General features: G+C 39.8%; 1 protein-coding gene across 1 annotated transcript in view; it reads left to right on the top strand.

The window, feature by feature from the left end:
• Positions 1-261: 261 nt before the first annotated feature.
• Positions 262-14,840, top strand: part of LOC309811218 (protein FAM170A-like) — a gene marked incomplete at both ends in the record, with an annotated part of 187,118 nt that continues 172,539 nt past the window's right edge. Inside the window, one exon of the mRNA XM_082633806.1 lies at positions 262-279. Coding sequence (XP_082489932.1) covers positions 262-279 — 18 coding nt within the window. The remainder of the gene's footprint in view (positions 280-14,840) is intronic.

Genomic DNA, 14,840 nt, shown 5'->3' with positions numbered 1-14,840 from the left:
GGTGAAGATGCGGAGAAATCGGAACTCTTGTGCGCTGCTGGTGGGAATATAAAACAGTGCAACACTGTGGAAAGTAGTATGGCAGTTCCTCAAAAAATTAAAAATAGGATTACTATCTGATCCAACAATTCCACTTTTGGATATATACCCAAAAGAATTGAAAGCAAGGATGTGAAAAGATATTTGCCCACCCACATTCATAGCAGTAGTATTCACAATAGCCAAAAGGAGGAAACAACCCAATTGTGCACCAACGCATGCATGGATAAAGAAAATGTGGTATACACCTAGCGTGAAGTATTATGCAACCTTAAAAAGGAAAGAAATTCTGACACATGCTACAACATGGATGAACCTTGAAGATAGTATGTGAAGTGAAATAAGCCAGTCCCAAAAGGACAAATACTGTATATTACCTCACCTATACACGATACCTAGAATAGTCAAATTCATAGAGACAGAAAGTAGAATGCTAGTTGCCAGGGGCTGGGGGAAGGGAGGAAAGAGGAGTTATTGTTTAATGAGTACCGGGTTCCCATCTTACGAGATGAAAAAAGTCCTCGAAGTGGATAGTAGTGATGGTTGCACAACAGTGTGAATGCCACTGAAGTGTATACCTTTTTATAAAATGGTTAAAATGGTAAATTACATGTTATGTATATTTTACCACAATGTTTTCAAACATTTTTTAAAAACAAAGACTATAAAATCATGAAAGCATGTTAGCCCACATGCCAAGTGAGTTTCATGAGATGCCAGCCATACGGACTTAACGTATTTCTTCTTTACAATATCATCCCACTTCATTTGATAGACATGAGAACCTGTGATCCACCAGGGTGAACTCTGAGTGCACCTGCAATGGCAGGACTGGTCATAGGAACTGTGACTTAGGAAGGAAATCAATGGAAACATTAAAGAAAGCTTAGAAGGGCTGGTTGAACACAATGAGGTGAGCAGGAATACTGAAAACATTTCAGCCCAAAGGGATTTTAGTGAACCTGATGATTCTCGAACATTACTGGCAAGGCTACTTATAACAGACATCAAACTACTTATTATAACAGGGGAGATAAAAGTCAACTGGTACAGTTTGTGAGAATGAAGTCTTTAGACTACTAACAGGACAAAAGTGTAGACAGTAGGGACTGTTTATCAGACACTAAATGTAATACAGAGAGAAACTAAAGGATCTCATTCCAAAAACACATAAAATTGCCTCATGGATGCTGAAACAATCTTGCGGTTGGAGACAGCAATGATTTCACACATTTTACAATATTAGAAGGTCTGGCCCCCCTTCCTCTGGAAAAGTGAAGATGCTGATTTTTTTTTTCATCCTCTCTGCTTCAGATGGATCTGAGAAACTCAGACGTGTTTGGCATGACGTGTACCACCATTAAATATGCTTAAAGGAGTTACAATATCAATGGATAATGAATAACGTAAAATTAACCATGAATAAAAGACAGACCAAATTTGATACTTCCACGAATTGACAACTAAGAGCAAATTCACAGCAAGTAAGAGAAAACTCCAACAAAGGAACCTGGAAAAAGCTCCAAAAGATTTAGTTATAACGTAAAAAAGAATTTTCAAGAAAACGTGTCAATTAAGCTTTTGGCAAGATTTAAGAGCAGAGGCAAAGCTCTCAAGTTCATGGTGGTGCTAGAGGATCCAATCCCCCTGCTGTGCCTGAGGTAGGCAGTGAGGGAAGAAGATAAAGACATGATGCTTCGTGGGAGCAGGAAGATACACAAAGAGCTGCCAATGAGCTCCATCAGCAAGTGGCCCCCCAGCCCACTGGCAGCACAATGGGAACCAGACACCTGCGCACAATGCCTGAAGCACACACCAGAATGATGCTCTGCGTCCAGAGACATGCCAAGCTTCAGCGGCAAAGACCTCTCCAGGTGGGAAAAATGTAATTGACCTATGTGCTTTTCTTCTTTTCATTCCTCTTTTTATTGATGTCAGGTCACTGAATATTCATATCATAAAAGCTATGTTCCATTTCATAGAGATAGCCATTTCAGGGTTTGGGATTTAGACAAATGATCTACTTCACAACAACCATCCGTAAGACCCACATCACTTTACTTCTCAGTATTCAACCTTCCTAAATCCTCCCAGATGGCTACATTTTACCAAAAGACGTCTCTCCATTCACAGGAGCAGGGCTTCATGGGGGAGCAATTGCTCACACTTTCTGTGACTCGCCAACCACGTTTCTTGTGAGTAAAGGTCACCACGGCTTAATAACACTTTCTGTGTAGAATACGGAGAGGAACACAATTGCATTTTATAATCAGATCTACGTTTGTCCTTGTGACATAGCAACAGAGGAGAATAAAACATTCACTGACTGTCAAGCCTCGAAAGATGACTTTAAATCACCCAGCTTTATGTTTCAGTGGCCTTTCTTATTGAAACATAATCAACTCATATTTGATGAAACAGACACAAGACTATGGGAAGAACAACGATTCCAAATGTGGAGAAGGTCTGGACTTCTTACTGTTTGTTATTTCAGTAATTTAAGCATTTTGAGATTCAGGTCTATGAAACTCCTTTCTAACCCAAGTCAAGGACTTGGTCTCTCTCCAAAGTTTTTTAAAGAAAACACGGATTGAAAGTCAATGCACATCAGTCATGTGGGGGAAAGGCGGCTTTTGTAGTGAGATATGGATCTGAATCTCAGCCTTATCACTTATTAGTTACATGACCTGACATTAGTGTCGTTACCTCTCTGAGCCTCAATTTTCTGTCTGTAACATGGTGCTGATAATGCTTACTTCTGCTGCTTGCTGAGGATATTAAATGGGGTAATGAATCAACATTACCTGGCACAGAGCCAGGGACAGGGCCAATGTTTTAAAAATTGAAGGTAAAAAGAGGTTAGGACATTTCTGGCTTCTATATGTGCTGAGGAGAAGGAAGAAGGTGGGGAGAGAAGGAAAGAAAAGAAGGAGTATCACAGCACAATGCACTGATACCCCTAAGATACGTCACTATCCTAACATCCTTTCTAACAGAAACACAGAATAGAATCGAAGACCCATCTTATGCAGCCAACTCATAAAGCAGGTATAGGACTCGCACCATAACATCAGGAGTCCAACGGGTTCCACTGTAATTAACTTGGATTTGTACTCAGACCATTCAGATGTGAGGATAAAATCATTTCTTAAATAAACTAAAGGGAACTTAAAGCTATCCCTCTACCCCCAGTCTCTACTGCAAGGGCTAAAGAATTTCCATATTCGTCTCCCTTTCCCACTCACTTCAGACATGCCATGTCCCACCAAGATGCAGTTATCCTACTTCCCTCTCTTCCGTCTCTGTTTGGGTGAAAAAAAAATCATCCATTCCTGTATTGGTTCAGTCTTTTGGACCATTTCTAACCGATTTTCTTCATATCTCATCACAGAATGATAACTTTAGGCAAGGCTTGAAGAGTAAACTGCAGCCAGCTAGCAAATTCCAAACAAGCCCAAGGTCAGCAGCACACCAGTGAGACCAGGGTTCATTACTTAAACGTTAGAATCATTTCACATGAAAATGAAAAGGGAGGTTAATCAGTTAATGAATCTGGCACGGCAGCATCCAGAGCGGCAGGGGAGGACAAAACACTGAATGAGTTCAGAAACCAAGGAGACATTATAAACAAAGAGGGCCATTGCCTACATGTCCCTGCTTCTCTCCTTAAGATCTGAATGTCCTTTGAATCCTAACATTTAAGAGTGCAACCCTTTCCAGCTCTGGGAGGCTTGAATGCCTCTAGTGAAATGCCAGCGTTAATGAGAGTCTAATATACCTTTCCACCTGCAGCACCTGTGCAGACAAATTGTACCAGGCTTCAGACAAGCTGAAAAGCCTCCGTGTGCTGTAGATGGAACAGCTGGTAGAGTCAGTGTTCATTTGCTGAATGGTTCCTGTAGTCCCAGCTTGAGCTGGATAGGAAACTCTACAAAGGTAGCTAACTCGGAGCTTCCACGCAAGAAACATCTGTCAACTAAACAACTTTGTGTGAGACGCCTGCCTTCTCGGCTGTGGCGAATGACGACAAAGACTGCCACCAGATAGACTGACAATGGTAGTCAACACGTCCTTTCTGAAGTGACACAGCAAGACTCCATCGCCACTAGCTCCAGTTGTTAAGCAACATCTGGCACAGCACCAGGGTCATTTACCCAACCCCCTCCTTGGAATAAAATGAACACTTGGTTATTCACAATGCATTTGGTCCCCTTCCATTGAGAGGTATTTTAGCTACCTATTTGTTCTATCTATTGAGTTTATTCTGCATCACTGTATCTACTCTACAAAGCCTGTAAGCATTATTATCCAAAAGAAAGATGAAAAACACCTTTTCAGGAACAGAGTGGTAGAAACCTTCAAACCACCCAACTAACTTCAAAGCATTATCTAACTCCCAGAATTACCCCAGTGGGTACAAGCACATACTATGGAGAGAGTGTATTTTTCAATAAAATATTCCCTTTGTGGGCTGAAACATGCCCTATCTTCTTATGAAATTATTAGTTCGTTATTAAAATGCTTCAATTGAACTATTTCTTGAGATCTGTTCCTCTGCTGACTCATACCCACTATCACTGATCCTAATCCCACCCTGTACCAGAGATTCTCAGTAAAAGGAAACGAGAAGATTGTACATACACAAAGCCTACGTTCACACCTTCTCTCCAAAACTAATACACCAGTAAAGCCAATAAACCAGTTGAAAATCAACAAAGAGAAAAAGAGATCCTTCCATGCTCCATGCCCACCTGATCTCACATTGTCCTACTTCTACTCTCAGCTTTGTCTTCCATTTCTAGATCTTTTCCTACCTTTTGGGAAAATCTGAACTTATCTTCTGAATGAGAAAACTAAATGCCTTTAGTGAATACTCACCCCTACATCTTCCTTCACTACACAAACTTCACCATGCATTTTCAAGGCAAGCACCTTATCTGAGCTCCCCCTGACTCTCCACAATGAGGGAAGGGGACTGTCCAAAATTTCCCATCAGAATGAAGTTGGATGCAAACAAAGAGCCATCCGAACTTTAAGGCTAGAATAGGTTGTTCTGAATTTCACTCTTTGAGGAAAAGCATTTCTTTAAATGATGGTCCTTTAAAATGTTAATCTATTGCCAATGTGCTTCAGCATCACTTTAGGGAAAATCAAATGACACTCTGTTTCCTATAGACACTTTACAGTCTACAAGCTGAGGTGATCAACGCTTGATATTCAGTACAACATGGTGGCCCAAAAGCTAATAAGAAGCTTATTATGAATGACTTCACAGCCTAAGACAGTAGCCTACAATTCCTTCCCATTACTGGTTCTGTCCTCCAAGTCTAATGAGTATTCCTGCACATAACTTTACACTTTGATTTTTTATCATTACCAAGCCATCAGACATGGATTAGGAGCAAAGTCAAAGTAATAGGAAGTTATATCCCAATATTATTTTTGAGCAACTAACAGTTCTCACTTGAATGAAATGAATTTTATTTTACACCAAACTCAATGATATAGCTGTCGTCTGGAACTTCAGTGCTATACTCTACTTCCTGGAAGTTTAGCTCATTGGATTCCTGGATTTCAGCACAGAAACCCTGAGTTCCACTCTTCAGGCCTGCCATTGAGTTACTATGTAATCATGCCTAAGTCATTTTTTGATTTGTTTGCTTTTTCTCCATTGGTAAAATGGCAATAATCCAAATTCTCCAAGCCAGGGACCTCATTTTAGGATTTATTTTTAAGCTATGTTTCTAGAAGCCCTAAAATTCTGCATAGTTGTTTCAGGTGTTACATACAAATAATTTAGTCCAAATTTTTTATTTTTAATGTATATTTTAACACTGTGGGAATATTCTAGGAGTCACTGACTCACAAGTGATATATATTAGGTTTTAACACATTTTGGTGAACCCCCTTGCAAGGCATGTCTGGTTAACTCATTCTTGTCTGCAAATCTCAGTGTAAGACTCCTACCAAATGTGTGTATATAAATGACCTTACTTTAAATATGTTATTGATTAGTAAGTGTGTAGATTGGCCCTGGTCATTTTTTTAAAACAGCAGTACCTGGTTTGCTCTCATTTCTAAAGATGTGTAATCAAGTCCTCATGTCTGTGAAAGCCTTTGTCAAAGCCTACATGCTAAACCAGTCCATATGGGGCATGTGCAGTACCTAGTCTTATCATGCAACCTTTGGGCAATGAGGCAAGATGGTGTTAGTGGTATAGTGAGAAACTGCTAGAGCCAGGTTACAAGGGCTGCTTGATTAATGGCAGATTTTGCAATCATGTTGGGGAATCATGCTGGATTTTCAGGGTGACAAACAGTTTTCAGGATCATAAAGGGTTAGATGAGACACCATTCTGGGTTTCATGCAACTGGATAGGACCTCAGAGAATGGAAAATCCATGTTCCTTGAACATCGCACAGACTGGCCTATTGGTACAATTGGCTAAGTACATATCATCTAAGTTTATCACGGTAAACTGTCCCTTCTCTAAGATTTATATAATAAGAGAATTCCGTTTTCCCCTATCAGTAACCCACTTCTACAATAACATGCCCCTCCAATTTCTATACCATGTAAAATTCAGACTCATCTACCTGGAACCCAGTCTTATCACATCATAGTCAATTACTCAATAACTAATTTCTAACAGATAATGTTTTAATATTACTTAGTTATAAATCTTTTAGTACTTATTAGAAGTTTTGTGTGCTTCTTCCCTGACTTTGATGCTTATGATAAGAAATACAAGGGCTTCCCTGGTGGTGCAGTGGTTGAGAGTCCGCCTGCCGATGCAGGGGATGCGCACTTGTGCCCCGGTCTGGGACGATCCCACATGCCGCAGAGCGGCTAGGCCCGTGAGCCATGGCCGCTGAGCCTGCGCGTCCGGAGCCTGTGCTCCGCAAAGGGAGAGGCCACAGCAGTGAGAGGCCCGCGTACCGCAAAATATGAAAATGAAAAAAAAAAAATACAAGCAGTAGTTAGGCATTGTTGGTGATGCAATTTTGAAATGGGATTTCTTACTATACCTCCCATGGGTTTCTGGGTAAATAATAACTGCAGAGTGTCCTGAGAGCACACAGCAGTCCATTACCATTTTCAGCTACCTGCCTGTCAAATCAGTATTTTCATAATATAGTTTATACTTTGGAGTTCTAGAGAAAATTTTATTTGTAAAAGGAATCAATCACTGGGGGGAAAAAGTTTGAAAGCTGCTATTTTGACGATACAACCGCTGGCATCATTTGTAAATCAACCTGATAGATAAAACCAAAACATCCAACGTGTATTCCATGCTGTATTTTGTCTGAGTTATGAGTAGGCATACCCACTGAGAGGGAGACTGCTTACTTCAGCCCAACTCAAAACACAGATGGAACAGCTCTCCAAAATCAATTATGCAGTCAATGCATGAAAATAGAAAAAGTAAGTTTTGTGGGGAGACAGAAAATTTGGGTTTCATCTGAATCAGAAAGAATACACAGAGGTCTCATGATGATACTATCATGTCACTGATATTTATTATAAATATTGGATGCCTCTGGCCTGGTTGTATATTTATGATAAGGAATTAAACCAGTTGTTAAACACCGAGCTCTGATTACACATGGGTTCTGGTCAGATTCAATCTTTTCTTTTCTTTTCTTTTTTAACATCTTTATTGGGTTATACTTACTTTAAAATGGTGTGTTAGTTCATGCTTTATTAAAAAGTGAATCAGCTATATATATACATATATCACCATATCTCCTCCCTCTTGTGTCTCCCTCCCACTCTCCCTATCCCACCCCTCTAGGTGGTAACAAAGCACCGAGCTGATCTCCCTGTGCTATGCGGCCGCTTCCCACTAGCTATCTATTTCACATTTGGTAGTGTATATATGTCCATGCCTCTCTCTCACTTCATCCCAGCTTACCCTTCCCACTCCTCGTGTCCTCAAGTCCATTCTCTACATCTGTGTCTTTATTCCTATCCTGCCCCTAGGTTCTTCAGAACCTTTTATTTTTTAGATACCATATATACGTGTTAGCATAGGGTATTTATTTTTCTCTTTCAGACATACTTCACTCTGTATAGCAGTCTCTAGCTCCATTCACCTCACTACAAATAACTCAATTTTGTTTCTTTTTATGGCTGAGTAATATTCCATTGTATATATGTGCCACGTCTTCTTTATCCATTCATCTCTCGATGGACACATAGGTTGCTTCCATACCCTGGCTGTTGTAAATAGAGCTGCAATGAACATTGTGGCACATGACTCTTTTTGAATTATGGTTTTCTCAGGGTATATGCCCAGTAGTGGGATTGCTGAGTCGTATGGTAGCTCTATTTTTAGTTTTTTAAGGAACCTCCATACTGACCTCCATAGTGGCTGTATCAATTTACATTCCCAACAACAGTGCAAGAGGCTTCCCTTTTCTCCACAGCCTCTGCAGCATTTACGGTTTGTAGATTTTTTGATGATGGCCATTCTGACTGGTGTGAGGTGATACCTCATTGTAGCTTTGATTTGCATTTCTCTAATCATTAGTGATGTTGAGCATTCTTTCATGTGTTTGTGGGCAATCTCTATATCTTCTTTGGAGAAATGTCTATTTAGGCCTTCTGCCCATTTTTGGATTGGGTTCTTTGTTTTTTTGATATTGAGTTGCATGAGATGTTTGTGAATTTTGGAGATTGATCCCTTGTCAGTTGCTTCGTTTGCAAATATTTTCTCCCATTCTGAGGGTGGTCTTTTCATCTTGTTTAGGGTTTCTTTTGATGTGCAAAAGCTTTTACGTTTCATTAGGTCCCATTTGTTTATTTTTATTTCCATTTCTCTAGGAGGTGGGTCAAAAAGGATCTTGCTGTGATTTATGTCATAGGCTGTTCTGCCTATGTTTTCCTTGAAGAGTTTTATAGTGTCTGGCTGTATATTTAGGTCATTAATCCATTTTGACTTTCTTTTTCGTATGGTGTTAGGGACTGTTCTAATTTCATTCTTTAACATGTAGCTGTCCAGTTTTCTCAGCACCACTTATAGAAGAGGCTCTCTTTTTTCCATTGTGTATTCTTGCCTCCTTTCTCAAAACTAAGGTGACCATATGTGCGTGGCTTTATCTCCGGGCTTTCTGTCCTGTTCCACTGATCTATATTTCTGTTTTTGTGCCAGTACCATACTGTCTTGATTACTGTAGCTTTGTAGTATAGTATGAAGTCTGGGAGCCTGATTCCTCCAGCTCGTTTTTCTTTCTCAACATTGCTTTGGCTATTCAGGGTCTTTTGTGTTTCCATACAAATTGTGAAAATGTTTGTTCTAGTTCTGTGAAAAATGCCATTGCTAGTTTGATGGGAATTGCACTGAATCTGTCAATTGCTTTGGGTCGTATAGTCATTTTCACAATGTTGATTCTTCCAATCCAAGAACATGGTATTCCTCTCCATCTATTTGAATCATCTTTAATTTCTTTCATCAGTGTCTTACACTTTTCTGCATACAGGTCTTTTGTCTCCTTAGGTAGGTTTATTCCTAGGTATTTTATTCTTTTTGTTGCCATGGTAAATGGGAGTGTTTCCTTCATTGCTCTTTCAGATTTTTCATCATTAGTGTACAGGAATGCAAGAGGTTTCTGCCCATTTTGTATCCTGCTACTTTACCAAATTCATTGATTAGCTCTAGTAGTTTTCTGGTAGCATCTTTAGGATTCTCTATGTAAAGTAGCATGTCATCTGCAAACAGTGACAGCTTTACTTCTTTTCCAATTTGGATTCCTTTTATTTCTTTTTCTCCTCTGATTGCTGCGGCTAAAACTTCCAAAACTATGTTGAATAATAGTGGTGAGAGTGGACAACCTTGTCTTGTTCCTGATCTTAGAGGAAAGGGTTTCAGTTTCTCACCATTGAGAACGATGTTAGCTATGGGTTTGTCATACATGGCCTTTATTATACTGAGGTAAGTTCCCTCTATGCCTAGTTTCTGGATGCTTTTTATCATAAATGGGTGTTGAATTTTGTCAAAAGCTTTTTCTGCATCTCTTGAGATGATCATATTGTTTTGCTCCTTCAATTTGTTAATATGGTTTATCACAATGATTGATTTGCGTATATTGAAGAATCCTTGCATCCTGGGATAAACCCCACTTGATCGTGGTGTATGATCCTTTTAATGTGCTGCTGGATTCTGTTTGCTAGTATTTTGTTGAGGATTTTTTCATCTCTGTTCATCAATGATATTGGCCTGTAGTTTTCTATCAATGTGACATATTTGTCTGGTTTTGGTATCAGGGTGATGGTGGCCTTGTAGAATGAGTTTGGGAGTGTTGCTCCTTCTGCTACATTTTGGAAGAGTTTGAGAAGGAGACGTGTTAGCTCTTCTCTAAATGTTTGATAGAAGTTGCCTGTGAAGCCATCTGGTCCTGGGCTTTTGTTTCTTGGAAGATTTTTAATCACAGTCTCAATTTCAGCACTTGTGATTGGTCTGTTTATATTTTCTATTCCTTCCTGGTTCGGTCTCGGAAGGTTATGCTTTTCTAATAATTTGTCCATTTCTTCCAGGTTGTCCATTTTATTGGCATAGAGTTGCTTGTAGTCATCTCTCACGATCCTTTGTATTTCTGCAGTGTCAGTTGTTACTTCTTCTTCATTTCTAACTGTTGATTTGCATCTTCTCCCTTTTTTTCCTGATGAGTCTGACTAATGGTTTATCAATTTGGCTTCTCTTCTCAAAGAACCAGCTTTTAGTTTTATTGATCTTTGCTACTGTTTCCTTCATTTCTTTTTTGTTTATTTCTGATGTGATCTTAATGATTTCTTTCCTTTTGCTAACTTTGGGGCTTTTTTGTTTTTCTTTCTCTAATTGCTTTAGGTGTAAGGTTAGGTTGTTTATTTGAGATTTTTCCTGTTTCTTGAGGTAGGATTGTATCGCTATAAACTTCCCTCTTAGAACTGCAGTTGCTGCATCCCATAGGTTTTGGGTCATCATGTTTTCATTTCACATAACTGATGTGTCTTAGATGCTTAACATGAAAACAAATATTCTAAAATCAGCAGTGTCCTTTTGCTTTTTGTATCACTTCTATATTATATCATTATTTAAACAATACTGTAGCCAATTAATGTGCATAGGGAAAAATGAATCGACCATAAAGAAAGCTTAAGTTTTTCTATTATTTAATATCTTTTCATAGAAGGCAACTTGACAACTGTTTTCTCTCAAGAAAATGACTTCCTATGGGTTCTCCCAGAATCAAACCCAGTCATAAACATTCCAGTTCAAATAGTTAATATGAGAAATGGAAGAAACTCCAATAGGAAAGTGAGATAGGGAAGAGAAGGCAAGCATTAAATACTGTGTTATAGCCAGGTAATAGTGTGGAAAAGTGGAGGTAATCCACAGAGAAACTCTGGGAAACACAAGCTTCCAACTTGAAGGGCCAGGGAGCTGGGGCATTTAGATACCCACTCCCATCAGTCCTTGGTTGAGGACTGCTGCTGGGAAGCTATTAATTCCCCTCACTTCCTTCCTGCCATCTACACAGGCAGAGCAGACTTCAACAGCTTCAGAAGTTCCTGGGCTGGAAAATGCCAAATAATGGCAATTGAAAGTTTGCCACATGCACAAAATGGTAGGGTCTAAGAAATATAGGAGGGACATTGAACAAATTGCCAATAGCAGGCAACTGGCAAATGCAAATTCAGAGGGCTTCACAAGTCATCTTAGCAATTAGAATAGATAATAAGAAACCTCTCTCAACAAGAGCCTGAGATGCACTATTCTTATCATTTGAATAATGAGTGCTGGTTTCCATTTATTAAACAGTTCTTATGTGCCAGGTACTCTACCAATGGCCCAACGTCCATGATCTCATTTAATGCCCACAACAATCTTATTAGTACATCACCAGTTTATAGATGAGGAAGCTGGACTCAGGGGCATTAAGTAATTTACTGAAGTAACAGACACCAGCCCAGGTCTCTCAGTTGCCAAAATATTTTCTCTTTCTGCCTCCCACTGTTTTCAGCGTCCCTAGATGGACAGATATATTTTCTTTAGCTTGAGTATGTCATTAGCTCTGGAAATTCTATCTAAAAAACGTCACAGTCCGCCCCTTTCAGAGAAAGACCTGTGTCTTCATATCTTGGAAATTCCAGCCTGTGTACCAAACATGGAGAGACTTCCCACCTGGTGCCCCTGTCATCTCTGCCGCGTGGACTTTTACGAGAGGCTCTCATTTGGTGCTCTGCACCTGCCCCATGGTGGTTAGCACTTTCAAAGAGCTGCAGGCTCCAGGAATCACAAAACCATCTCTGCTTCTATGTCCTTTCCCACCTGATTTCCATTTGCTCTGCCTGGTCATGATGGGAAGTTTCTTTTTTTGTAGCATCATTCCAGTCTGACTTTTCTTTCACCTCTTCACATTCCACATTCCATCAAGTGGCAATTTTATTCTACGATCACCAGTTAGAACTTTAAAATAGAGTTTCAAAGAATATCTGACTGTTAGAACTTCAAATAGCTCAAATATAACCATTTTCTTCAATAAACCTAAATTCTAATCTCTTTTAAATAGTATTTTGAGCAAAATAATAATTCATGCTCACTTGTATTAGTCCCTTTTCACTCCTGAGTCTCCAAGTCATTCTTAAAACCTTCAAACTTTAAGTCCTCTAATGCTATCACAGCACACTTTTAATTACTGGTATCAAAAGAAAGGGACTATCATAGGGGAAAAGCCTTCTATGTTATTTTACCAGCTTAATTTCTACACAAAAGCTTTCAAGTAATCAACAAAAAGAAGAAATGCGAATCCAAATAAGCCACAAACTGGGAAGACAGTCCAAGAATGAACAATGAAGGTCAAATCCAAGTACAACAAACCCCATGGAGAATACTGATGTTTTGCTGCAGTGACATTTCATGGTTAATTGGTGGTTTGTTAAAGATTACATTTCCAAGATCAAAAAGAATAATGACAAAACACACTCAGAAATGGAAAGCAAGGGCTCTAGAAACAGTAGCTGTTTGGAAATTATAAATGGTACTAAATGACTAATGAGGAAGATAGAGAGCTTACCAATTCTCAGGGAATTTTGTAACTTTCAAACCACAGACTGTTGTGGGCAGGATTTGATCAAAGGTCTCTAGAGTACACTTTCATCCTCATGAGGTTGGGGTCAGGAAGAGGAGAAGGTAAAGAGGACCAGGAGCTATAAGGCTGTGACTTGGAAAGGCCTTTTGCAGTCATCTACTTCCAGCATCCTGCCCCAGAATTCCTCAAATTCCATGTTTTCCCATAAGCTGTTATTTCCATCCAGGTGTTACATGTACCAGACCCCTTTTCTACAGCAATGGCCCTTTCAGGTCTTGAGGGAATTTAAAATCATACAAAGAAAAATCTGCCTTGCAGAATCTTAGGAGATTTCACTGATTTCACATTGCTCTTAATGGAACGAAGGCATGGCATCATCTGCCTAGCCTCATATAAAAAAGGAGGAAAAAACCAAAAAACATTCATTGCCCCATTGAATCTGGTGCCCTACATAGTCCCATGTGTGACACTGGTCCCACACAGAAAAATTTGAGCTTACTGTCCACGCTGATGCTCAGTTAAACCCACCCTATACACAGTCACCTAAGTGGCTTTTCTAGGACACAGTCTGATGGAGGCACTCCTCTGCCTTCACCTTCAATGAATCCCCATTGATTACAGAACAAAGTCTAAATGACAGAGCCATGGCTCTCGTTCCAGCCATGTCTCCTATCAACCCCCTTTCTCAGAGTTCATGCCCCAGCCATGCTGAAGAACATACAATATCCTCTTTATCTTAAGGATTTTGTACAGAGTGGTCCCTCTGCCTGAAACTTCCTTCCTTCCTTCCATCTTTGCCTGGGAAGGTCCTGGAAAATTGCTACTCACCCTGCTGATCTCCACTATCACTTCGTTCAAGAAGTCCCTCTGGGTCTCCCATTCCCTACCTCCACAACTGGACTTAGTTAAATTTACCCTCCTGTTTACACCCACAAACACCTACTTCCTCTATCAAATGACTTATTTCCTATGTTGTAATTACCTATTTCTTTATCAGTCTCTCTGACTGAACTATACACTCCTTAAAGACCGAGAAGTTGTTTCCTCCACTATCGTATCACAAAACCTAACAGACTAACTGACACATGATAGTAACTCAGTAAATACGTGTTGGATGAATGAATGAATGAATGAACGAATGAACAACACACTAACCAGCTGTATGAGCTCAATCTCTAGTCCATCCCTCTGTCCCTTACCTGCAACCTAAAACAATCCCAGTACTTCTGGTTGTCTTCCTTGGTCCTGGAGCATTTGTGAAATCGCAACATCATTCCCATCCCAGACAACTCCACTTCCAATAATTTGTTGTCCTTGTCTAGAGTAACACCAGTTACCTAAATTTGGCCCATCTACTCCAACCACATCCCAAATCCTCTGAGCCAGATGCAGCAGCTTCCTTTCACAATGCTAGGACCCACCACAAAACAGATGATAATCCCTTTGCACATTTCAAGGAGCAGCACCAAGGGAACAGTACCTGGGAAAGGCCATTGACAGCTCAGAATATCCAGGGCATTTCTAGAACCTCAGCACTGCTCTCGCTCTAGGAATGAAGGTCCAAAAAGCATGTCAGAGAATGTTCAAAATTGTAAACAAGCTCCACCTTTGAAACACAATCTAGATAGAACCAAATATACAAGCCTGCACAATGGATGAAGCCAACGTCTCCTCCATGATTGCCCTTCTGACAACCTTATTGTCTCCTCAACCATAAAAGGTGAACTTCA

This window comes from Mesoplodon mirus (genome assembly GCF_964341445.2).
Source record: "Mesoplodon mirus genome assembly, chromosome: 10".
NCBI lineage: Eukaryota > Metazoa > Chordata > Mammalia > Artiodactyla > Ziphiidae > Mesoplodon > Mesoplodon mirus.
The sequence above is the reverse complement of the archived record's forward strand: the minus strand, read 5'-3'. Positions and strand labels throughout refer to the sequence as shown.